The sequence below is a fragment of the Stenella coeruleoalba genome, assembly GCF_951394435.1.
Source record: "Stenella coeruleoalba genome assembly, chromosome: 7".
In the NCBI taxonomy this organism is placed as follows: domain Eukaryota; kingdom Metazoa; phylum Chordata; class Mammalia; order Artiodactyla; family Delphinidae; genus Stenella; species Stenella coeruleoalba.
The window spans coordinates 89478379-89504043 of NC_137153.1; the positions used below are offsets into that span (position 1 = coordinate 89478379).

Sequence of the window (25665 nt, forward strand, 5' to 3'; positions counted from 1 at the left end):
TCCTTCCCCAGAGGGGAGAAGGGCTGGCTTGGGAGGCCACAGCCGGTGGCATGTGTGCAGAGGCAGAGGCGGTTTCTCCAGAAGCCCCTCGCCTCTTTTCAAGGCTGCTCAGGGCCACTCAGTGACTTCTAGCTGGAGTTCTAGTGACTTTCTCCTTGTCTAGGATTTTTTTTTTTTTGCCAAGTTTCAAATATCCTAGCTCCTCCTCCTTTGCAGACATTAAGGAAGAAGTCATTTTCATTCCTCTTCTTTGTGAAAGAATGAAAACTTCACAAATAAGGCGCGAGGTCAGGTGCCAAGTGCCCCCCATCTTGTGCACTCCGTGCCATCGAGCAGTCCCGCAAGGCCAGCCGTCGCGCCAGCTTCTCCGCGGCCAGAGCTGACAGGGTTCCTGTAGCAGATGCCTCTGCTCCGTGTGGTTCCGTCGCGGGGGAGGCCCCGGCCCCAGGCCTCCCGCCCTCACAGGCCCGAGACCATAACTCGGAAGGAGGGTGGCACGTGTCTGTGGCGGGGGCTGGCGGTGGGGCTGACGCAGGGGCTGACACAGCTGGCGTCCACGCCTCCAATGGACGGGAGGTAGGCGTGGTGGAGGATGGGGAGCTGGAGGGACAGCCGGCGCTGGATGCTGTGGCAGGGAGAGAAAGAAGGGGGGTGTTAGTGAAGGCTAGTGGGCTGCTCACCAGGAAGGCCTTTGGAGTCGCTTTGGCTAAGAAGCTGATGGTGGTGCTAAGAAGCTAACTTCTCTCTGAATCCAAGATCTGTCCATCCTGTCATCTAACCACTCATCCATCTGGCAGGTGTTTAATGCAGGCCTGCCTGTGCCAGCTGCTGCCCCGGGAATAACCAGAGCAACGGCAGCAAGGAGGAGGCAGGCTTCTCGAGCTTCCAGTGATTTTTAAGAATAAGGCCTTGCCCTTCGAACAGGGCTTTGCTGCAAACCCAGACAGCTCTCATTTCGCTACTCTTGCCAGTCCCCGAATGGCCTTGGCTTTGGGTTCCATCCCTGAAAGGCTTCTCAGCTGCTCTGTCCTTCCTTATTGGCTTCTCTGCCACTGTCTCTTGTCCAGGACCTCAGTCCCTCTTGCTGGGCCAATTCCAAAAAGGTTCCTTCCTGGTCTTTCGGCTTCTTTGGTGACTAGCGTTTTCTCTCCAACACTGGGATGGGGCATTCAGGGCTCCCCAAGATCTGCCTCTTGTCAAATTCTCCAGGTGAACCTTCTACCCCCTCTCCCCGAAAACCTTATTACCCTCTGGTGGCTAGTTTCCCCTAAAACCCTGCTTATGGGGAGGCATCTTCCATGCCTCTGCACATGCTGTTTCCCCGGCCTAGATAGCTCTTCCTCTGCTTTCCCATCTGATGACTGCTTTCCCTCTAAGATCCAGTTTAAATGTCATCATTTTTGTGCTAACCCCCTCAGAGAGTGAGCTCCTTCCTTCTCTATGCCCCCAGAACAAGGAATTTCTGGTAAATTCCCAGAAAGGCAGCCAGAAAAAAATCTGAGGCCGGGCTGAGTCAGGGGCTGGGTAAACAGGACTGATGGAGGAGCGGAGTGAAGAGGGAGCAGCCTTCTGACTACCTGCTCACTGCCACACCGTTCCGCTTGCCTTCTCATCAGTCCTCATGACCAGCAGGCAGGAGAGTAAATCACCTTATTTGTTGTGAAGGCTGCTTTGGCGGATGTGCCCAGGCCACTGCTCCCCTGCTCGGCTGTGTTTTGTGCAGTTTCCCACTGCATCTGGGAAGTTGCATTCCCTGAACTCTCAGGCCTCCTTGTGTTCCCCAGGCCTGGCAACTCAGGTGGGAAAAACCCCAGACCTTCACAAAACCCAATAGGCAAAAGAAGCACTGCTGTTCCCATTATAAAGATGAGAGAAGGGTACAGAGTTTGTGTAACTTGCTCACAGAAACAACCAGAACTGGGGAAGGTGTGACTCTTGCTTCTTCTGTTGAACCACAGTGCTTTGTGGGGTGGCAAATCAACTCACAGAGGCTGCCTCAGCCCACCAGGGTGCGCCCTGGGGTGTATGCATTGGTGGGGTTCTGAGATGGATGGGGACAGATGCAGTGCTGCCCCCACTCCCTAAGGACCTGCTGGCCAGAGGGCTTCTCCCAAGAGACCCTTCCCAGGTGCTCATGAGAGATTAGTGTGTTGGAGACTTCATCTGGAAATTAAAGTTGAGCTTGTATAATGTCATTGGTGTTGGCAGAGTCCAGGAAAATGGGGAGCTGAAGAATGAACTTGACCTGGGAAAGGGTGTTCTGTCTGAGCATCCCAGGCAGGGTGGGCATCTGTGTGTGGTTGTCAGAGCCACACATTCTGCTGTCTGCTGGGATCCTGTTTGCCTTTTCATTAATTCATTGCCAAAAACCTACTCAGTGCTGGAAGCTGTGTTCAGTCCAAGGGACATAGGAAGGACTTAAACCTTACCCTAAAGGTGCTTGCACTGTGGTGCAGGCAACTAATAGGTAGACCACTGATGAATGCCATGTAACCATCAGTAATTATATTGGACTGCCAGCTGCGAGGCCCTGGAGCTAATTGGGTTGAGAGGCTACTAGCTCTAAGACTAAATGGCCCCAAATGACACTGCAGTTGGTGATTGGGCTCCCTTTGCTGGTTCCTCTCCCCTTGTTGTCACTTCCCAGGGAACAAGTTTCAGAGTTGACATTTCTAATTGCTGCTTCTAATCCGCTGTAAACTGGGAAGAACTAAAAATTGCCAGTGGGGACAAAGCTACTGGAGATGTCCAGGTCTTTGCTTAGATGTCACCTCACCAAGTTTGCTCTGACCTCCCTGTGTAAAATTATACTCCCTAACTCCTTTCCTGCTTAGTTTTTCTCCAAAGCACCTATCATTTAACATAACATACTAGGTTTTGCTTTTTTGTTAAGTTATTGTCTTCCCAGATAGAATGTAAACTCCATGAAGGGAAGGATTTTTGTCTGTTTTCTTCAGTGCTGTGCTTGATACATAGTAGGTCTCAGTAAATTGGTGTTAAGTAAATGTATTCATTTTATATGTAACAAAGGCAGAGAACATGGGATTTGATGTTGGAGACACCCAAGTTCAAATCCTATCATCTCCTGCATTTAGCAACTGGTAAGCTTTGGCAAGTCACCTCCCCTTTTTGAATATTAGTCGTCTTATGTGTAATATAAGCAGTGTAATTTGACCTGCATCATGAGATTACTATAGAGTTCAAACAAAGTAATGCATGTGAAAACATGGTGCCAAATGTAAACTCTTGTGTAGGAGGAATGTAGTCTTGGGCAGTAATTCTGAAGGAGAAGGTACTTACTGTTCTGGGGAGTTTATATCTTCTATAGGATCTTTGCATGTTCGAGAGGGCTCTGTCGTGTTCCACTGTAGCTGGGGATTTTGATCGAGGTGGTTTTTTAAAATGGCCTTTCCGCCATCTGAATGCAAAACAACAATACTGCAATAATTCTGTAAACTTAATTTTTAAAAATCAACAGTGCAGTCATTTTTAGGATACTGCCCAAGGAGAGAGAATGCAAAAGAGCCCATCTTCCCTTTGTGTTCTCTAAGCCATGGTCCCTGAGCCACTCTCCGGAGACCAAGGCAGGGAGCCGAGAAGCCCCTGTCCAGGGATGGAAGTGGCGTGCTGGGGATGTGGATAGTGTGCCGTGGGACCTCCCTTTCTCCAAGAAAAAAAGGGAATCGAGTCGACAAATGTAGGCAACATAACTTAGAAATGAGAGGTTCTAATATGAATGTCCTTTTCACGGGTGCATTAGGAATATAATGACAAAGAAAAAAAAGAACTCCAAGGTATATTTTCCATAAGATTGCTAAGTCTGAAAAGAATAATAATAGTAAACTGCTGGTGGGAGTATAAACCGGCATAGTCTTTCTGGCAGGTACTGTCAATAAGCATCAAACACTATAAAAAGTATGTGTTTTACCCAGAATTTCCACTTTCAGGAACTATCCCAAAGAAATAATTAAGGATGTTTGTGAAACTATACAAAAGATGTTCAAATCCACATTGTTTACAATATCAGAAAGTTGAAACTAACCCGAATTTGTCGGGTAATAATGGATTAGTTACAGACTAATATGCACGTATGGGGCCTCCATTCACAGAAATACTGTGTAGCCACAAAACATGATGCTCTCAACCATCTTTGTGCTTCAGAACCACCTGGAGAGAACTAAAGAAATATGAAATGTAAAAACAGGGCCCCCACCTAAGAGATGTGGATTCATTTGGTTTGGAAAAGAGTATGGGTGTTGGGCTTCCCTGGTGGCACAGTGGTTAAGACATGGTGCAGGGGACATGGGTTCAAGCCCTGGTCCAGGAATCCCACATGCCGCAGAGCAGCTAAGCCCGTGCGCCACAACTACCGAGCCTGCGCTCTAGAGCCCTCGAGCCATTACTACTGAAGCCCGCGTGCCTAGAGCCCATGTTCCGCAACAAGAGAAGCCACTGCAATGAGAAGCCTGTGCACCACAATGAAGAGTACCCCCACTTGCCGCAACTAGAGAAAGCCCGTGCGCAGCAACTAAGACCCAACACAGCCAAAATAAGTAAATTTATATTAAAAAAGAGTATGGGTGTTTTCTTTTTCTGCTGCAGGGTTAGGGTTAGGGCAGCCTTACATGTGTGTCATTTTGCATCCATGTGAATACAGTCAATCCTCTTCGTTCATAGATTCTGTGTTTGTGAACTCGCCTACTTGCTAAAATTTATTTGTAACCCCAGAGTCAATACTCGTGGTGCTTTCACTGTCATTCGATAACACACGCAGAGCATCAAAAATCTGAGTCGCTCTCCCAGCTGAGGTTGAACAAGGCTCTGCCTTCTTGTTTTACCACTCATATTATAAATAAGTATCCTTATTGTGGTCTATGAAGTACCACGTTTTTCACATTTTTGTGCGTTGTGTTGGTGCTTTCGCTGTTTAAAATGGCTCCCAAGCCTAGTGCTGAAGTGCTATCCAGTGTTCTCCTAAGCCGTGATGTGCCAGATGGAGAAAATGTGTGTTAGATGTGTTGTTCAGATATGAGTTACAGTGCTGTTGGCTATGAGTTCAGTGTTAATGAATCAACAATGTTTATTAAACAAGGTGTCTTCCAGTAGAAACACACATAAAACAAAATTATGTATTGATCAGTTGATGAAAATGTCCACCTGGGAGATGCTTGCAGGAACCTAACCCTGTGTCTCCGCTAGGAATTCACAGTTCACAGGGACTTTGTAGAACACGATTACTGTGAGTAATGAGAGTTGACTGTATATCCTTAGGATAAATTCCCAAATTGGAGTTGCTGGGTCAGAACAATTTCTATTTCGGGCAGCAGTGTTTCGCCACCTGTTGCCTCCCACTCTCAGCAACTTTTTGATCTCTGATCTTTGTTAGTCTTATAGGTAAAAATGGTATTTCACTGCAAATTAATTTGCATTCCTTTAATGAGGAGGGAGACTGAGCATCTTTTCATAAACATAAGAACCACTTGTATTTCCTTTAATGAGAACTCTCTTTTGCCCATTTTTCTTTTGGTTTGTTGGTCTTTTTCTTATTAGTTTGTATATAGTTACATATACTTTGTATATAATTACATATAATTTCTTTTTATATAAGAGAATAAGCTTATTACCTGAGATAATATTTTTTGGCTTAGTTTGATTTTTTGACTGTACTTATGATGGCTTTCACATTGTTAACAAAATTTCTTTTGTATTTAAATTCATCAACTTTTTTTTTTATGGTTTCTCTGTTTTGCATCAAACTGAAAAGGTTTCCCTCCTGCTGAGATTACAAAAGAAATTCTCCTATGGTTTCTTCTAGTACATTCATGGTTTTCACTTTTTATATTTAAATCTTTTATCCATCTGGAATTTATTTTTGTGTAAGTTGTGAGGTAAGGATCTAACTTTATTCTTTTCCAGATGGCTGCCCATTTATCCCAATGAAATTTATTGAATAATTCACTTTTCTCCACTAATTTGAAATGCTCACCTTTACTAGATACTAAAATAATCAGGAATAATTTTTATTCTTTCAGTTTCCTTTTTACTTATCTGAATCTAGACATTTTTAAACAATCAACATCTAATATAATAAGAATTATATAATAATTCTTTTGTAATAATAAAACTAAAGATTTTTCATTGATTTAAACAAATTTTATAAAATTAATGAATATATGCTAATGACAAGATGCAAACAGTAGAGAAGTATATAAAATGAAACATAAAAGAATCCCTTCTCACCCACTCTCCACGCATATTGTCCCTTTCCCACAGGTGGATACTGTTAACAATCTGGTGTTTGTTCTACCAGACCTTTTGAAAAATGCACTTACACACACACACACACACATATACACATACATGTGTGTGCATATTGTATCATAGTGCTTGTCTTCATACTGCTTTTCTCATTTAGAGATCTTTCATATCTGTACAAAGAGATGCACCTTACTTTTTAATAACCGTATTATATGCCTTGTTTTGCTGTATCATAATTCATGAAACCACTCCAAATGATGAACATGTAAGTTAATTCCAGCTTTTCTCGCCTACAAGTAGTGTTATGATAAGCACTATGCATCTATACCTTTGACCCTGTGGGATTATTTCCAAGGGGAAGCCTCCCGCTAGGGGAATTGCTAGTCAAGGGGCTTAACATCAGACTTCTGGAGAGTGCCAGACCGACTTCCAAAACATTGCAGGAGAGTGTCCATTTCCATACGCTCTTATCAACACTGGTAATCTTTTTAAAATTTTGCCTAAATGTAGGCAAAAAATGGACTGTGTTATTTCCCAGGTGGTTGGTGGGATCGAATGTCATGTCATCTTACTGACCGTTCCTTTCCTGTACGTTGATGAGGTGTGTTTGAAACTGTGAAATGTTGGAAGAATTATGAGTACATTATTCACTAAGAACAATGTGCCCCCAGTCAGAACGCTGGGAATGCTGGCCATGTGGGGTACACATGGAACTGGAGCCCAAGGGACTGAGAAAAAGAAGCCCCGTGCATAGGTGGATCCCCAGGTGGGGCTCCAAACAAACGCTGAACTGCACTCAGTAGATGTGGGTTCCAGATACTCCAGCTTGGCTTGTGTGACTTCAGACCTGCCCCACCCCCCTCTCTGAGCCTCAGTTTCTTCATCTGTAAAATGGACGGCTAGTGTCTCATACCCAGGGGTCCCACCTCCTCTTACCTGTGCTCTCAGTGAAGTTCCCCAGGTTGAGGATGTCATTGAGTTCTTGGTAGTGGTTCTGTTTAATGTAGGTGGTCTTTTCTGGCGTGTCCTGCAGCTGCATGGTGACCTCTTCCAAGTCTTTGTCCAGCTAGAAAACAAAGGCTCCCGCTGAGTCAGAGCCCCCGGCCCAGCCCCTGCCCTGGCCCCAGGTGGAAAACTGAGTTTTCCCAACTCACTAGTATAATCACAAATCTTTAAGAACTCCTTTCTTTCTGAGGATATCTTGAATCGGTCATTGCTGGACCCCAGAGCCTGGGCTAGGTGGGTAATAAACTCCTGTCAGATTCTGACAAACCGTATCTGTCTAGTTCATGTTCCTTTTGGTTCTTGCAGCCATAACGACGGTAGATGGGACTGCACGGCCATGATGTGGGGATGCTCTAGAGGGGACGTGGTGGGGAGCGGCAGCCCGGAAAGTCCCTGAACAGGGCAGAGGGACTCAAATGGGAGGAAGGGGCCCTGGCGACCAGTGCTGTGGGAGGTACCTCTGTGATCTTCATTCGCAGGCGATGGTTTTCTGACTGCAGGCCCTCTAGGCGGGACGTGCTTGCTTGGTTCACGCTGGTGACTGAGGTGGAGGTTTTAGAATCTTCTTTCTTCTGATTCTGAGTGAACTGGAATCGTCTGTTCTGAGTTGCTGCGTCTGGGTTTGTTCTCAGAGTGATGAGCTGAAAGGACAAAGGTGGGGCTGAAAAGAGGACCCTGGGGCCCTTCCTCCCATGCCCATCCAGCTGCTTCCAGCGGGTCCTGCGCTGGAGGCAACATGGGGCCCCAGGAACGACACAGGCTGGGAGTCTGGAGCCCTGGGTTCAGACTTGTTTCTGTCCCTCCTTTGTGTGTGCCCTTGGGCAGCCCCCTTGCCCTTGCAGAGTCTTGGTTTTCTTCCTTGCCACTAGGTGTCTGGTCTCCTGATCCTGATTGCACCCGCATCCCAGCTATCCTGCAGAGGCCACCCAGGGCCCCTCAGGCCTGGCTCCAGCTGAGCCTCACTCTGCCTTAGCCCAGCTCCATGTAGAAAATAAACAGCTGTAGGTGACAGCTGTGAAGACAATGGGAGGAAAGTGAAGGCTTGTGCTTGTTAGAACCATGGCCACGGTCTCTGTCCACCAGGACCTATGGTTCAGAGGTGAGGGGCAGGGATGGAGGAAGGATCTTTACCAGGCCAGAGGCATTCAGGGCAGAGTGCTCACCATGGTGCTGGGGGGTGAGGATGGTGACGGTAAAGGAAGTCGAGGGGGAAGAAATGGCATATGCAAATGCAGGGAGGCCTAGGGCTCAGGGCACTTATAGAGAAGGGCAGTTGGACGGTGGACAGAGTTCTCTGGGGGAGACAAGGAGATCCAATGGTCCTGAAAGCCAGCCCAGTGTCGGGGATTTGATCCTGGAGCCAGGAAGGCAATGAGGAGCTATCAGGGGTGGTGACAAAGCAGAGTGACCCCGTCAGAGCTGGGCTTAGAATAATCTGGCATCTTTCACAGAGTGGAGAGGAAGTCAGAATGCAGGCAGAGAAGCTGTGGTGTGAGCCTGGAGCCTGGGAAAGTGTTGACTACTAAAGGAGGGAGTGTATGCCAGAGGTGTTCTAGAGCAGAGCTGACACTGCTTAGGGACTGACTGGGCGCCCAGGAGGCTGGAGGAGCCATGGGACCCCCAGTGATCTCTCCTCTCCCCTTTCTCTAAGGCAGACACTCCCTAACTTGGGTCAATGACTTCTCAACTACCTCTGTTTCCTGCTGCTGCTTTTACTCTTGAGACCTACCAAGGTCAGGTTTTCCTCTACACAGATCAGCCTACTGCAGGGGTCAAGGCCTCTGATTCACCTGCCCACTGCTGGGTAGGATAATGTTTGGAAAATATCTCTCAGGTCAGCCCTTCAGACAAATGAAAAACATAAGTGGTTGTTAAAAATGGTTATTCCTTTTGACCCACTAATACTAATTCTGTGACTCTACCTTAAGGGAAAAATTGGAAACAAGGAAAATGTATTATGTAGAAAAAAAAGTTCATTTATAATATAAAAAATCTTCAAACAACTGTAATGCTCACCAGTAAGGGATCAAGTGGTTGAGTAAATTATGGAACATCCCCTCAACAATGGTTATGAATGTGGGAAGATACAAAGGGCAAAAGTTAAGTCAAAAAGGCAAATTGCAAAGTGTGCTATAATTACAGCTATATCTGAGAAAGCATCAGTGCCCTAAACCATTAAAAAAGAAGCTGGAAGGAAACACATCAAAAATATTAACAGTAAAAAACCAAACCAAAATATTAACAGTGATTATTTTCGGGTGGCAGGACTGTGAGATTTCTGAAAAATCTGGTTTTTTGCTTTTCTGCATTTTCCAAACTTTCTGTGATGTGAATTGTGTTCATCATTTAAAAAAAAAAAAGTGTATAAAACTTGTAGAAAGTGAGAGAAACACAGCAGTGCCCTTGTGATGGAGTCAGAGGCCAGACGCCAGGGTGGTGAGGGCGGGGGGATTGCTGGCACCTGCCCCGTACCTTTGGCACAAACACCAGGCAGAGGGTGATGGTGCTGCAGAAGATGATGACCAGGGCCACAATGCAGAACTGCACGTTAGGCTGGTCCCGGGTCAGGAAGGAGACGGCAGCCCCGATGATGCACATGATCCCCACGTTGTAGACGCTCATCCCAATGTACTTGCTGTCATTGAGTGCGGGGATGCTGACGTTTCGGGTCTCCCAAGCTAAGAAACAACCGAACAACTGGAACGGTGAACAGAAAAGGGAGACGGTCATTACCACGTGGCGGCATACACTCCCGTTCTGAGAAGCTACTGAACTAAGGGTTATTCTGTTCCTCCCCACTACTCTGAAGTGGGGGCTTGGGGGGAGGGAGGCTGGGGGTTTGCTGCTGGCCAGGTCTTGTGGATAATCTGTCTCCACAATCTGTCTCCACTTGTGGCCCTGGGTTGAGTCCTGCCAAGGAAATGCAGACTGGGGTGTTACACTGTCTGGTCCTCCTTCACCTCCACCACTGGTTCACACACAGACCCACAGGAGGCCACAGTGGGAAAGAACTTCAGACACAATCTCAACCATATGCCTTCCCTCTACAGAGAACCTGAAGGCCCAGAAGAGAGGAAGGGGCTTGCCCAAGGCCACAGAGCAATATGGTGGCAACAGTGGACTGTGTCTCTAGAAGTTAAGGCTAGTTTTTTTTCTGTTAAACCAGGCAGAGCCCCTGTGTCTGGGACCCCCCAATGCACATAGCCACCCAGAGTAGAGAGACTACATTTCCTAGCCATCCTTGAAGCTAGGTGTGGCATATGACTGGGTTCTAGACAATGCCATGTAGGTGGAAGTGGTGTGTACAAGTTCTGGGAAGTGTCTTTAGAGGAAAAGGCTGTTCCTCTTCCACCTTCCTAGCAGATGGAGTGGAATGTGATGGCTGGAGCTTGAGCAGCCATTTTAGATCATAAAGTCATCTTAGACCACGATGTGGAAGCTGTATGATGAAGATGAGGAAGACAAGATGCAAGGAACTCAGATTCTAGTAGCCTCCACACCAGCCCTTTTGCTTACCTGAGAAGGCAATTATCTTTTTAAAAAAACTACTATTATTGTGGGTTTTCTGTCACTTGCAGCTCTACTGCTAACCAATACATTTCCAACAGAAATGAATAGGGTAGAAGTCAAATGTGATGTAAAGTAGGGTGTTGAGGGTTTAGCTATCATGTGTTGTCTGAGGGGAAGGCAGGCTGCAGAGAAAGTGCAGATGGAATGCTGGGTAGAATGGTGGTGTGGGCAGGAGGGAGAGCTGACCACAGCTGCTGACTGCTGCAGGGGCTTCGGCTGTGGTCCAGCCCCTCCAGGAGGCTGTCCTGCAAAGGCTTCCTTTCCCTCTGGCCTTATCTCTGAAGTCTGGGGCATCCAACACCTGCATGAACCATGTAACATCATCCCAAGGGCCTACACTATCTCACAGGGCTTCTGTCCAGATGAAATGAGAGGATGGATGTGAAAGCATGTTGTAAACTGTTATATCCATTATAAGAGTAAGTTAATTATTTTGTAATTGGTATTTTTTACAACCATAGTTGTTTTTCTCTCCTTTAAGTGTGTTATCTCACAGACTGATTTATTATTATTTTCAATTCCAATTAAAATAGGAACCAGAAGCCCAGGAAGCAGATACTGGGTGAGGGATGGAAACCACGCTGTTGAAAGTTTGCTTCGTGCTGGTTCCTTCATGTGCAGTGCCTTCAATCCTACAGCTGGGTGTGGCTTTCCACATCTTGGAGGGGAAGAAGCAGAGGCTAGGCAAGGCCAAATGGCCTGCCTGGGGTCCCTTGGCGATGTGCGTCAGAGCTGGATGGGTGCTCCAGATGCCTGCTCTCACAGGGGCTCTGTGTGCCTCCTCTCTGCCACAGAGGCCGATCGCGGCTTCACTTCACTGTGGAAGGATCTGAGGAGGGTGCAGTTGCAGGCATGGTTTGCACAGGATGTGAAGAGAAGATTCAGGGGTCAACCCAGAATAAGGTCGGGTGGGACTGCCCTTTCAAGTTCTTCCTAACTGAAATTCCACAGTCGTGTGAGGTGAGCTTGGTATGTGATCTTTGTATAACAGATGAATGGAGTGGAAAGAGTACTGGGTTTGGAAATTGGAGGTTACCAGGCGGCCTTTGGCAAATCATTTAACTTGTCTGAGCCTGATTTCCCCCATCTCCAAATGGAGATGATTCCACTCATCTCCCACAGGATGTGAATGTGCGCTGGGTACCAACAGACTGCTGTCAGGGAGCAGGACAGTAGCAGCTGGGAGGCACACTCACAGTGAAATGGGGACATTATTTGTACCTATCTCAGGTGATGGTTGTGGGATTGAAATGACACGTGCCAGGCACCGAGACTGGCAAAGAGCCAGTGCTTAGTCCTGGGGGCTCTGTTTATTTTTATGTTGATGGAGGCGCTTAGGAGAGAGAGCTCTGGCAGAGAAGCATTTCCCCCACTCTGCCTCCCGCTCTGCACCTACCATGAGAAGCCCCTTATAGGCATAGACGATGCCAAGCCAGATGGTCATGTGGGTGTTCTCACAGTGCTCTAGGAGAGGGCGGATGGAGATGTCCCGTCCTGCCGGGTCCGGCTGTGTGAAGAGAAAACAGAAACCCAGGGATGGCACTGGGCACCCTCCCAGCAGCCAGGTCCCTGTTTCATAGCCCTTTTCCCTCCCATGAGCCACAGCCAGTGCTACCATCCAGGAGGCCTTTTGGACCCCATCTCTGTGTTCCATGGGACTCGGGCCTCAACCAGCGTTGACTGCCTTCTGTTTGTTGGTCGTGATTCAGCTCTGACCTTCAGTTATCGGAGTTCTTCATGCATTTCCAGCTTGAGTCAGAGCTCAGGAGTAGGGACTGGGTCACTTCTGTGCCCCTAGTACCTAGCACAAGACCTGGCCCAGAGCAGGCATCTTTCTATAACATTTGTTAAAAGAGTAAGGGTGAGAATGAAGCACAAAGTTAGGGGTGGAGGCCTTCAGGTGTCTCTGGAATTAACTCAGGTAGTTGGGAGATAGTGTCTACTGGCTAGACCAAGCACGGGGCCTGCCAAACCCTATAAGGAAGGAGATCTTCTTGCCCACCACCTCCATGGAGGGAGCAGTGGTGGCAGCTGTGTTATGTACCACATGATGCACTCTGGGCCAGAGTTGATTGGACAAGGGGTGAGCATCTGACCTTAGGTAGCCAATCTGAGGCTTGTCAGGGACCTATGAGGTTTCCTAGTGCAAGGTGCTCTGCCCAAAGAGGGGTGGTGGAGAGGATCCAACCCAAGCACAGTTCTCTCTCTCAGGAATTTGAACTGAGAAACTCCAGGAGAGAATCAGCCAGATGGTGGCAAGAGGAGAAAAAGACAACAAGGGAGTGAAAAAATATATACTGTAGGTATATATATATATATGTATTTTGGCGGTACGTGGGTCTCTCACTGTTGTGGCCTCTCCCATTGCGGAGCACAGGCTCCAGACGCGCAGGCTCAGCGGCCGTGGCTCACGGGCCCAGCCGCTCCGCGGCATGCGGGATCCTCCCGGACCAGGACACAAACCCGCGTCCCCTGCATTGTCAGGCGGACTCTCAACCACTGCGCCACCAGGGAAGCCCGGTATATTTTTTTAATGAACTATTTGCGAGTAAGTTGCAGACATCCTGGCCCTTCTTCACCCCTAAATATCTAGCATGTTTTTCCTAAGAACAGGAGATTCTCTTATATAACCATGTATACCTACCAAATTCAGGAAATTTAACATTGATACAGTGTATTATCTAATACACTACCTATTTTTAAATTTTGCTAATTGGCCCAATAACGTCCTTTAAGGACCCAATCCAGGACCATGCGTTGCATTTACTTAGCATGTCTGTAGTCAGCCTTGGAATCAGCCCTTCCTTCTTCAATCTCAAGACCTCACGAAGCCCAGAAATAAACCCACACACCTACAGTCAATTAATCTTTTTTTTAATATATAGTTTACTTACAGTACTATATTAGTCTCAGGTGTACAACATAGTGATCTTATATATATATATATTTTTTTTACATCTTTACAGGAGTATAATTGCTTCACAATGGTGTGTTAGCCTCTGCTCTATAACAAAGTGAATCAGTCATACATATACATATGCTCCCACATCTCTTCCCTCTTGCGTCTCCCTCCCTCCCTCCCACCCTCCCCCAGTCAATTAATCTTTGACAAAGGAGGCAAGAATATAAAATGGGAAAAAGTCTCTTCAGCAAGTGGTGCTGTGAAAGTTGGACAGCCCGCATGTAAATCAATAAAGTTAGAACACACCCTCACACCATGCACACACAAAAAAACTCAAAATGGCTTAAGATTTAAACGTTAGACATGACACTATAAACCTCCTAGAAGAGAACATAGACAAAACATTCTCTGACATAAATCATACCAGTGTTTTCTTAGGTCAGTCTCCCAAAGCAGTAGAAATAAAAATAAATGGGACCTAATTAAACTTAAAAGCTTTTGCATAGCAAAGGAAACCATTAAAAAACAAAAAGAGGGACTTCCCTGGTGGCACAGTGGTTAAGAATCCACCTGCCAATGCAGGGGACATGGGTTTGAGCCCTGGTCCGGGAAGATCCCACATGCCGTGGAACAACTAAGCCCGTGCGCCACAACTACTGAGCCTGCACTCTAGAGCTGGTGAGCCACAGCTACTGAAGCCCGGGCACCTAGAGCCCGTGCTCTGAAACAAGAGAAGCCACTGCGGTGAGAGGCCCGTGCGCTGCAACAAGAGTATCCCTGCTCGCTGCAACTAGAGAAAGCCTGTGTGCAGCAATGAAGACCCAATGCAGCCAAAAATTAATTAATTAATTTTTAAAAACACAACAAACAAAAAACCCCCCGAAAAGATAGGGACTTCTGTGGTGGTCCAGTGGTTAAGACTCCGTGCTTCCACTGCAGGGGACGCGGGTTCAATCCCTGGTCAGAGAACCAAGATCCTGCATGCTGCTGGGTGGGGATGGGGGGACCAAAAAGACAACCTATGGACTGGGAGAAGGTATTTGCAAATGATGTGACTGACAAGGGCTTAATCTCCAAAATATACAAACAGCTCATACAACTCAACAACAAAAAAAACCCTATCCAAAAATGGGCAGAAGACCTAAACAGACATTTACCAAAGAAGACATACAGATGGCCAATAGGCACGTGAAAAGATGCTCAACATCACTAATTATTAGAGAAATGCAAATCAAAACTACAGTGAGGTGCCACCTCACACCGATCAGTATGGCCATCACTAAAATGTCTAGGGGCTTCCCTGGTGGCGCAGTGGTTAAGAATCTGCCAATGCAGGGGACACGAGTTCGAGCCCTGGTCTGGGAAGATCCCACATGCCTCAGAGCAACTAAGCCCGTGCGCCTAGAGCCCGTGCTCTGCAACACGAGAAGCCACTGCAACGAGAAGCCTGTGCACCGCAACGAAGCGTAGCCCCCATTCACTGCAACTAGAGAAAGCCTGCGTGCAGCAACAAAGACCCACCTAAGCCAAAGATTAAAAAAAAAAAAGTCTACAAGTAACATATGCTGGAGAGGGTGTGGAGAAAAGGGAACCCTCCTACACTGCTTGTGGCAATGTCAGTTGGTGCAGCCACTATGGAAAAGAGTATGGAGGTTACTCAGAAAACTAAAAACAGAATTACCATATGATCCAGCAGTCCCACTCCTGGGCATATACCCGGACAAAACTATAATTCAAAGATACATGCACCCCTATGTTCATAGCAGCACTATTTACAATAGGCAAAACATGGAAACATCCTAAATGTCCATTGACAGATGAATGGATAAAGAAGATGTAGTACATATATACAATGGAATACTACTCAGCCATAAAAAGAATGAAATAGTGCCGTTTGCAGCAACATGGATGCAACTAGAGATTATCATACTAAGTGAAGGAAGTCAGAAAGGGAAAGACAAATACCACATGATATCACTTATATGTGGATCTAAAATATGACACAAATGAACTTATGTATGAAACAGAAATAGACACACAGACATAGAGATCAGACTTGGGGTTGCCAAGGGGAAGGGAGGGAGGGAGAGGGATGGACTAGGAGTTTGGGGTTGGTAGATGCAAACTATTACATTTAGAATGGATAAGAACAAGGTCCTACTGTATAGCACAGGGAACCATATCCAATCTCCTGGGATAAACCACAATGGAAAATATAAAAAATATAAAAATTAAAAATATTTTTAAAATGCATGTGTATGTGTGTATAACTGAGTCACTTTGCTGCACAGCAGAGATGGGCATAACATGGTAAATCAACTACACTTCAATTAAAAAAAAAAGACCTCAGCCTACTTCAGTCTGTTATGTCATTGATATTTCAGGCCATTTATTTTGTAGAATGTCCTTCAGTTTGGGTTTGTCTGAATGTGTTTTCATGACTGAATTCAGGTTATGGATTCTTGGCAGGAATTCTATGTAAGTGATGTTCTCACCTCCTCAGTGTTTCACATCAGGGGCATTTGATGGCACTTTGTCCCATTATTGGTGATGTTTTTGATCATCTGGTTGAGGTGATGTCAGCCAGATCTCTCCACTTCAAACGTACCAGTTCCCTCTTGTAATTAATAAATAATCTGTGGGAGATACTTTGAGACTGTGTGGGTATCCTGTTCCCCCACAAACATTAACTCAGTGCTTGCAGCTTCCATTGATGATTCCTATCTGAGTCATATTACTTTGGTGGCTGCAAAATGGTGATTTTCTAACTAACATTCCATTTATATACTTGGCAATATATTGTAAACAAGATCTTTCCTCTCACTCATTTATGTATATCAGTATAGACTTATGGGATCCTTTTAGATTCAGTGTCTTATAATCCATTACTACTACTATTCATTTTGTTCAAAATTTTCCAGATTTGGCTAGTAGGAAACCCCCTCATGCTGTCTCCTCTGTGTTTTTTCAACATGCATGTCCCCATAATTTTATTTTATTTTATTTTACTTTTTACATCTTTATTGGAGTATAATTGCTTTACAATGGTGTGTTAGTTTCTGCTTTATAACAAAGTGAATCAGTTATACATATACATATGTTCCCATATCTCTTCCCTCTTGCGTCTCCCTCCCTCCCATAATTTTTTTGAGCACTTTTCTACCTCTTGGCACAAGAGGTTCCAGGCTCTCCTTGTATCTTCCTTGCCCTAGTCTTGGAATCAGCCATTTCTGTGAGGAGTCCTGGTTCTTTGTAGCAGAGAATAGTATTTAGAAACCGAAATCTGGGCACTGATGTGCTCACTGTTCCTAGGGTACCATTACTTCTAGGCCCCTTTACCTATCTATCTATCTACCCATCCATCTACCATCATTCTGTCTCTTTATCATCTATCTATAGATATAAATAAAACCCAACACCACAGTGTTCTTGCTTCCTCTCCCCCATTCCATATTTGCATCTTTATTCTCTTACAGTGAGATCCCTGGTTTCTAACATCAAGGTATTCACTCATTTTCTCAATTCTATAATAGACACAAAATAGTTTCAAAATTGCTACATCCATACACTACCAACAACAAATTTACTAAGTTGAAGATGTCCTTGCAAATCTGTCTTTAGCACAGATCCCACTGAGGGTATCTCATCAAAGAACTGTTCTGGATGTTGCCTCTTAAGGCCCAGGGTAAAGCCACACTCCTGAGGGTAAGGGGTAGGCATGCCCAGGGTCAGTCACTAGGAAGAAGGGGCACATTGGTGGGATCCAGGGATGTGAAAGGCAGGCCTTAAGCACATGGGGGATGGAAACCCTATTTCTCTTAGCCCTGCTCACTAGGCCTGACCTTCAAGGCATGCCATTGCCTGGGTACCTGTGAGTTGGGGAAAGATGGTGCTCCCATATGGATACAGGAGGGGCTGGGAGGGGTGGAGCCGGAGGGCTCAGGCCATTTTATGACTAGATCATCCAGTTGCATGCTCGCTCAGGCTTGATTTCCCTTTCTTTGTCCCAAGCCACAGAAAGCCTTAGGTTAGCCTCTTTGGTTCCATGATCGTTGAGTACACACACAGGCTGGAGTGCTACAGGGCCCTCTGCAGTGGTGGCAGTGGGTATTTGTGAGAGACACCCCAGGGAAAGGTGATCCCCAGGAACCATAGAGTTACCAGGGCTAGAGATTTCCCCTCCACTGCTACTGACCCAGGAGCTGAGCTGGATTCTAAGAGTGGTGGGGGTTTCCTGATGTCCTTTCATTGTGTAATTGAGGAGACTGAGAAAGGACTTGGTCCCAAGGTCAACAGTGACTTAGTGGCGTAACTTGGTTTTCTCCAATGTCTGACAACTAAGCAGACCTCAGAACGCAGTAGCACAGGCCCATTACGGCCATGCACGAACAGCAAATCCATTAATGATGATAGTGTCTGTTGTTCTACAATGAAAGGCAGTCATTTATGATGAACTCTTATATTCTCTTTGTAGAGAGGACTGATTCTGTCATACCCCATTGTTCAATGTAATGAAAACTCTGTTCATGGGAAGCTAACAATGATTGCCTGGCTTATATACCTCCAGTGACAGAGTCTCCTCCCTCCCACTCTCGGTGAGATGGTTGCAGTTTTTCTTTTATTAAACCAGAACCTTCTCCTCTTATACGTCCACCATTGATCCTCGTCTTTCCTCCGGGGATCCTCAGAATGGTATCAAATTCTCTCCTTAAGTCTGCACACTCTTTCTCATGAGGGGAAGATCTGTAGTGAAGGTACATATCACCTCCCCCCACAAGTCGACCTGGTCCTCCTGAACTGCTCGAGTTTACTATTGATCTGAAAACCTAGAATTGAGCTCAACACTTCAGGTGGTACTAAGCACCCTTGCTTCAGATCTCCTTGCCTTTCTAAATAACTGCCTTTCTTTGGTGATTCATATGTTCCTTACGGTTGATTAAGACCCAATAGGTAGTTTTCGTGGAACTGCTGCTAGCTCTGTCTTCTCGCTTCTGCAGCTGACATTCCAGCCTGGTTACCTTTTACCTCATTCGTAGCCCTCTCCTCCTCATAACCTCCATCCTGGTCTGCTCTGACCTCTTTGAATCCTGAAATCCCAATTCTTATATCTGGTCTTTCAGTACCCCATTTATCTCGTTAAGCTTAAGCACAGCCTCGCCTGCAGAGGTGGAAGGGCAGCAAAAAAACAAGGGCCTGCCCAGAGTTCAGAGAAGTCATGATCCCAAGGGTGAGCAGAGATGCTTCTACTCCATCTCCCAGTACATAGGCACTGATCCGGAAACAAGCCATAAAAACCTCCCAGTCATCAACGTCACTTTCACACAGCCCCAGGGCTGTGAACACTGGACACAGAGTGGCAGTGATTCAGGTGGTTTTATGAGTGATGAAGTTTATGTACTCATGAGGCTGGGGGATGGGGAGTCTGAATAAAGTCAAATGAGCCCTGCATTGAATCTCAAAGCAAACTGTAAGAGCCATGCCTTTTCTTGTATGATCCATTGTGCCTGGGACTGGAGTTCAGAGTGCTCTGAGCAGTCACACCCATGGGGAGAGATGCCTGACCAGGCAATGGGAGAGGGCCGGAAACCTGAGCCCTTACTTGGCGTCGTTGTCATGCACCAGAGGACCACTAGAGGGCACCAAAGAACCGTGTGGAGGGTCCACCCGGCAGCTGTGGATCACCCTCTGCTGGGGACACAGAGCTGCTTCTGTGGCTCCGTGGGGCTGCAAGTGTCGAAGCCGTCAGCAGCATCCTGTGCTACTCTAGAAGGCACTCACTGGCCTTAAATGAGGCCAGACTTTAGGCACTTTGGAGGACCACCACCCCGCCCCCCACCCAGGGCAGCAGGTGAAGCAGAGTAGGGGGGAGGTGTGGGGAGCTGCTGGGGAAGGAGGGGCCAGAGGGCCCAGGCTGTACCTGGCCATGGCACTCCCCCTGTTCCTAGTGTGGGCTGGCCACACAGCCCGGCGCCAGTGAGCACAAGGCACTGACCCCTGCAGATGCCATGCCGGGATCTGACAGGGCCTGAGCCAGGATTTTAGGCCCAGTTCTCTGTGCAGTTGTGGACTACAGCATTTCCACTGGCCTAAGAATGTTTCCCTTGCCCTGGATAACTGGCTTACAAGAACTTTCAGCTTGCTTTTTTCTCTTCTTTATTTTCCTTCCTTATTTGTTGCTCACTTGGGCAATTACCTAAGTAATCATTCATTCATTCATTCCATAACTATCAAGCACTACCATCTGCCAGGTACTGTTCTGGGCATGGGGAAGGCAGCAATAACCAGGGCTGACAAGACCCCTGTCCTCATGGGTCTTCCATCCTAGTAAGATCAGGACGGCTCCATGAGAGATGACCTCAGAGGGGGAATGGGCTGGCCTCAGCAAGTAACAGCCACCCTAAGAACACCAAGAGCTGCCTTGTCATGAGTGACAATAATGTGCTAGTTGCAAAGCTGTGAGCTCTATACACGTTATCTTGTTGAAGCCTCATAAGAATCTAACAAGGTTGGACTTCCCTGGCGGCACAGTGGTTAAGAATCCGCCTGCCAGTGCAGATGACACGGGTTCAAGCCCTGGTCCAGGAAGATCCCACGTGCCGCGGAGCAAGTAAGCCCATGCGCCACAACTACTGAGCCTGCGCTCTACAGCCTGAGAGCCACAACTACTGAGCCCACGTGTTGCAACTACTGAAGCCTGCGTACCTAGAGCCCATGCTTCACAACTAGAGAAGCCACCACAATGGGAAGCCCGCGCACTGCAACGAAGAGTAGCCCCCGCTTGCCGCAACTAGAGAAAGCCTGCATGCAGCAACGAAGACCCAATGCAGCCAAAAATGAGAAAAAAAAAAGGAATCTATCAAGGTGTTAACCTCATTTTACAGATGAGGAAACTAAGGCACAGAGAAGTTAAGTAACTTGCCCTAAATCTCCAGCTAGTGTCAGAGCTGAGATTTGTTTGATTCCCAAACCAATGTTCATTCCTTCCTCACCACATGCATCCCCCAACTGCCCTGCTTCATATTCCAAGGAGACAGTGGGTATAATACCTGCTCTGTAAATTGTGAGGTGCTGCTCATGGGAGGAATGACTTAATTGCTAAACAGTCAATAGAGGCCTCCCTGAAGCCCCCAGAGCTCTGCAAAGGCTATGCTTTGGTGCTGCATGAAATCAAGCTGTCTGCAATGGCCGGAGGCTGCAAGTACTCACACCTGACTCCTGGTCTAGCTGCTGCTCAGCGGGAGGCAGGCAGACGCTGCCCGGGAAAGCCTCCCCCATCTGTGCAGTGAAAGGGGAGCAGCTGGCCTGAGAGTCCCTCCGCATGATGCAACTATTCACAGTGTAGGTCAGTTGCCCCTACAAACATCCGGCTTTGTCAGGCTGCACAAATGGACCAGCAAGGGTCTGGGCATGGCTTGAAACATTGAGGCCTGAAAGGTCAAAGGGCTGGGTCCTGTTATAGACTTACTGGGTGACCTTGGGCAAGTCCTCGCCCTTTTGTTGACTTCAGTTTCCCATCTGCAAATGAGCCTATGAGTTAATTTACAGTATAGTTAATGTAAGCCTGAATAACTGAGGGATGACTATATTTGTCTTACATTTCACGACTGTATTTGTCCTGCATTCAGTCATTCAGAATTGACTTGATCAGTATTTCTCATGTGCCTGCTGTGTGCCGTGCACTGTGCTTGATGCTGGGGTCCGGGTGTATAAGACCCGTAGGATGCTTGTCATCCTGGAGCGTGCATTCCAGTGGAGGGCACAGGAGGTTGACAAACCATACGGCACAGCTACGAGTAGAGGGGGTGATAAGTGTTCCTAAAGAGAACAACAAGGCATTCTGAGGGCTACTAGCCAGAGGACCTACTTCAGACCAGGTAGTCTGGGAAGGCTCTTCTGAAGTGGCGACATTAGTCTGGGACCTGAATGGTGGGAAGACGAGCCATGTGAAAACCTCGGGGGAGAGCATTCCTAGGAGAGGGAACAGCAACCAGGCAGGACCTGAAATGGCAAAGACTTTGGCATATTTTTGGAACCAAAAGGAGGCCAGTGTGGCTGGAGTGCAATAAGTGAGGGGGCCAGCGCTGCTCCTCACTCCATAATCTGCACACAAACCACCTGGGGGGCTTGTTAAAATGCAGATGGGTCAGTAGGTCTGGGTGGGCCCCGGGATGCTGTATTTCTAAGCAGCTCCTAGGGGATGCTTGATGCTGCTGGTCCACGGACTGCCCTTTGGACAGCAAGGCCTTAAAGGATCTTAAGCAATAGGGTGACATTTGGTCCTCAGCTTAGCAGATCTCTGGTTAAGAATGCAGACTCCTTGAAAAGGGAACCCTCCTACATTGTTGGTGGGAATGTAAGTTGGTGCAGCCACTGTGGAAAACAGTATGGAGGTTCCTCAGAAAACTAAAAATAGAATTACTATATGATCCAGCAATCCCACTCCTGGGCATATATATATACCTGGATAAAACTATAATTCAAAAAGAAACATGCATCCCTATGTTCATAGCAGCACTATTCAAGTAGCCAAAACATGGAAACAACCTAAATGTCCACCAACAGATGAATGGGTAAAGAAGATGTGGTACATATATACAATGGAATACTACTCAGCTATAAAAAAGAATGAAATAATGCCATTTGCAGCAACATGGATGCAACTAGAGATCATCATACCAAATGAAGTCAGTCAGAAAGAGAAAGACAGATACCATATGATATTGCCTAGATGTAGAATCTAAAATGTGGCAGAAATGAACCTATCTATAAAACAAAAACAGACTCAGACATAGAGAACAGACTGGTGGTTGCCTAGGGGGTGGGGGAGGGATGGAGTGGGAGGTGGGGGTCAGCAGATGTGAGCTTTTATGTATAGGATGGATAAACTACAAGGTCCTACTGTATAGCACAGAGAACTATATTCAATATCCTATGATAAACCATAATGGAAAAGGATATTAAAAAAAAGAATGTATATATACGTATAACTGACTCACTTTGCTGTAGAGCAGTAATTAACACAATATTGTAAACCAACTATACTTCAATAAATAAAAAAGAATGTAGACTCCTTTTGTCATTTGCACGCCTCTGACACAGAGTGACAGCTAAGCACAAGGACAGACTTGACACAGCGTGTCTGTGTGTTCAGACCCTGAGTGGGGAGGGTGAGGAGTCCGGTGGTGGGCATGAAGGGTGCCACGAGCTTCCCCTGTGATCACGGGGCTCTTGGCTCTGGTCCCTTGGACCTCTTAGGCTGCCACTGCTGTGGGTAGCTCAGGTTCCCAAGCACCACCTGGCTAGTGCTTCTTTGAAGGAGGGGGTGTCTTCCGCCTTCTGACCAGCTCCCAGAAGCTGGCTTTCTCCCTCTTTTTTTTTAAATTTCAAAGCTGATTTTTGAAATAGCTGGTAGAATTGGTAGATTTTTCTACTGGGGGTGAGTATATGTGTGTATATAAATGTGAGTTTGAGTGTGTGTGGTACGGAGAGGAGGGAGGATGTCTGACCTCTCTGGGCTGCATTTCAGAGTCTTGAGATGCTTCTCTTTTCCTGGGAAGGCATGTGAGTCAACACTGCCTCTTTTTGGGGGGAAGATGGGGGGTGGTCCCATCAAGGAAACCTGGCAGGGAGAGAAAGGCCCCTGGGTTCAGATCCCAAGTCCATCACTTGCCGGCTGTGTGACTTTGAACACATCTCTAAGCCTTTCCGAGCCAAGATTTCCTCACCTGCAACCTCCCAGGTTTGGCAAGATGATCAGAAGAGGTGACTAGTGAGTTCAGCAGGCTCCTGAGACTGGAAGGCCCACTCCTTATATGTGAACGATCATCGTTATCTCCCCGCGCAGGGAGTCACAGAGCCCTGGAGCTGGGAGGACCTTCCGGATCCCTCCGGGCTGGCTGCTTATCTCCACAGCAGCAGCTCCACATCTCCAGGCAGCCAAGCTCTAAGCTGTCACTTCAGGGTAAGATTTTCTTGTTAGACTGTTTGATTACGAGTTTGGGTGAATTTTTTTCAGAATCCCAAATCGGGAAGGGACCTGTGAGATCACCCACAAGGGTTTCTCTACGGGGGAACTTCCGGCAGCTATTTTCTTTGGAGGCCGTGTGATTCTCTGTTGTGAGGGACTGTCCTGTTCAGTGCAGGGCACTCAGAACCCCTGGCGCCTGGGCACTAAATGCCAGGAATGCCCTCTAGTCACCGTGTCAGCCAAAGTCCCTCTCCCCTGGCTCCCCGCTTCTAAACACTAAGGGGATTATGCTCTAGTCCAGTTCCTCTTTTTACAGACAGAGAAACTGAGGCCCAGAAAAGGACTCATAGCAAGTGGGTGACTGATTAGAGACACAGACGCAGGTGTCCTGACCTCGGTCCCATGCCCTGTGCGCTGGACCATGCTACGGGTTGTCAGGGGGAGCCAGCCAACCTTTATCGGGACTTACCCTTCCCAGGTGCCAGACGTGGCCAAGTCAGCCCCCTGGAGCTGGCCTGAGGGCCAACCTCTGGCTTTTGGACTTATTCAATCTGCTGGTACTATGCACCCTTGCTCAGGTGTACTGGGGCAGCTTCTAGAACAGCAGGCATGGGGCCCAGAGCCGCTCACCCTGTCCACACTGGCCACATCCCTCACGGAGTCCCGCTTGGCAGAGGGGAGATGAAGTAGGGGAGGTGGCTGGGACCTGGCTGAGGAGGGCAAGGAGCCCGGGCTCAGCATTAGGATGCCAGTGGGCCAGCACTGGTCCTGTTCAGAGAGACATCCTGAGTTTGACCTTGGAATCTGGCAGGAAATTCTGTGGCTGGGTAAGGGTCACAGCTGGGGTCAGGATTGTCTTGGGGAAGTTAAGGGCTGACAAATGCAATAATAGGCCCTAACATTCTAGCCCTTTGCAGCTCATAAATGCATTCATACTAGGATCTCTCTTTGATTTTGACCTTAGAAGCCAGGAATTTTATACCCATGTTACAGGTGAGGAAACTGAGGCTCAGAGAGGACAAGAGATTTGCTTAAGGCGACACAGCAAGTCAGAGGCAAAGCTAAGCCAGACCTCTTTCCTGCAAAGCAGGTGGGGGCATCTCCGCTTCTGTGGCTTGGCTCTGTTCCCCTCCCCATGGAGGTGGGCCTTCAGGGGTGCCCCTGCTCTCTGTGGGCCTATGTCTGAGGCTTCTGGGGGCAAGACTGGAGCAGGAAGAGCTCCTGGGTATCTGCCGCTGAACCCGAAGCCAGAAGGTGCTTGCTCATGGGGGGGCTTCCACAAGGCACACTGTGAATGGGTGACGGCACTGCTGCCTCCCAGGCGTCAGCTGTGTGGTCTACACCGCCTGCCTGGCACGAGGCGGGGGCGTCATGCACTGCTCAGCGAGCCTGACCCGCGCTGAGCAATGAGAGACGACCAGGGCCCGAACAGGCACTTCCCCAATGAAACGATGGCCCGGCGACTGGGGACAGGGAGGCGGCTCCGCACTCCTCAACAGACAGTCACCAGGGAACGGCTGGGCACCAGGGTGGGGAGTCTTCCCTCGGCTCTAGAGCAGAGAGAAACTCGTGCCCCTCGGGTAGTGTGCAGGGCCAAAGGTGTGTTACTTCACCTATACGGTGTTCTAACGTTTTTAGACTTCACAGGTAGTAGTTAAACCTCAGGTGATTCCACATGAACACCCAGATTTCTGGCTTCTTTTGGAAATGAGACACTCGGCAGCACAGGGCCTGTCTGTGTGCGTCACTGCTCGTGAGCCGGGCGTGTCTGCCACCCTCCCTCATCTGGGCCGCCTGGCCAGCACAGCTCCAGTCCTTGTTCCAGAGTCAAGCGAATGCTTGGAAGGCGTTTTAATTCTAAGGATGTTTCTGAAGTCAGTGTGACAACTGTTCTTCAGTTGGTAAAAGAATTGGAGAGAGAGAGGTGATTGAAAGCAGTTGATGTGGGTGAGGACAGCTGTAC

General features: G+C 47.5%; 1 protein-coding gene across 2 annotated transcripts in view; it reads right to left on the reverse strand.

Annotated features, from left to right (window-relative positions):
• Positions 1-326: 326 nt before the first annotated feature.
• Positions 327-25665, reverse strand: part of GABBR2 (gamma-aminobutyric acid type B receptor subunit 2) — a 365550-nt gene continuing 340211 nt past the window's right edge. The window contains exons 14-19 of one of the 2 annotated variants that reach the window (XM_079926892.1): positions 12230-12340; positions 9736-9960; positions 7722-7904; positions 7195-7324; positions 3301-3418; positions 327-625 (exon numbers count right to left, since the gene is read on the reverse strand). In XM_079926892.1, coding sequence (XP_079783018.1) covers positions 460-625; positions 3301-3418; positions 7195-7324; positions 7722-7904; positions 9736-9960; positions 12230-12340 — 933 coding nt within the window. In that variant the 3' untranslated portion in view covers positions 327-459. Of the gene's footprint in view, positions 626-3300; positions 3419-6199; positions 6872-7194; positions 7325-7721; positions 7905-9735; positions 9961-12229; positions 12341-25665 lie in introns of those variants that run through there. The other variant, XM_079926893.1, reaches the window with a different exon arrangement.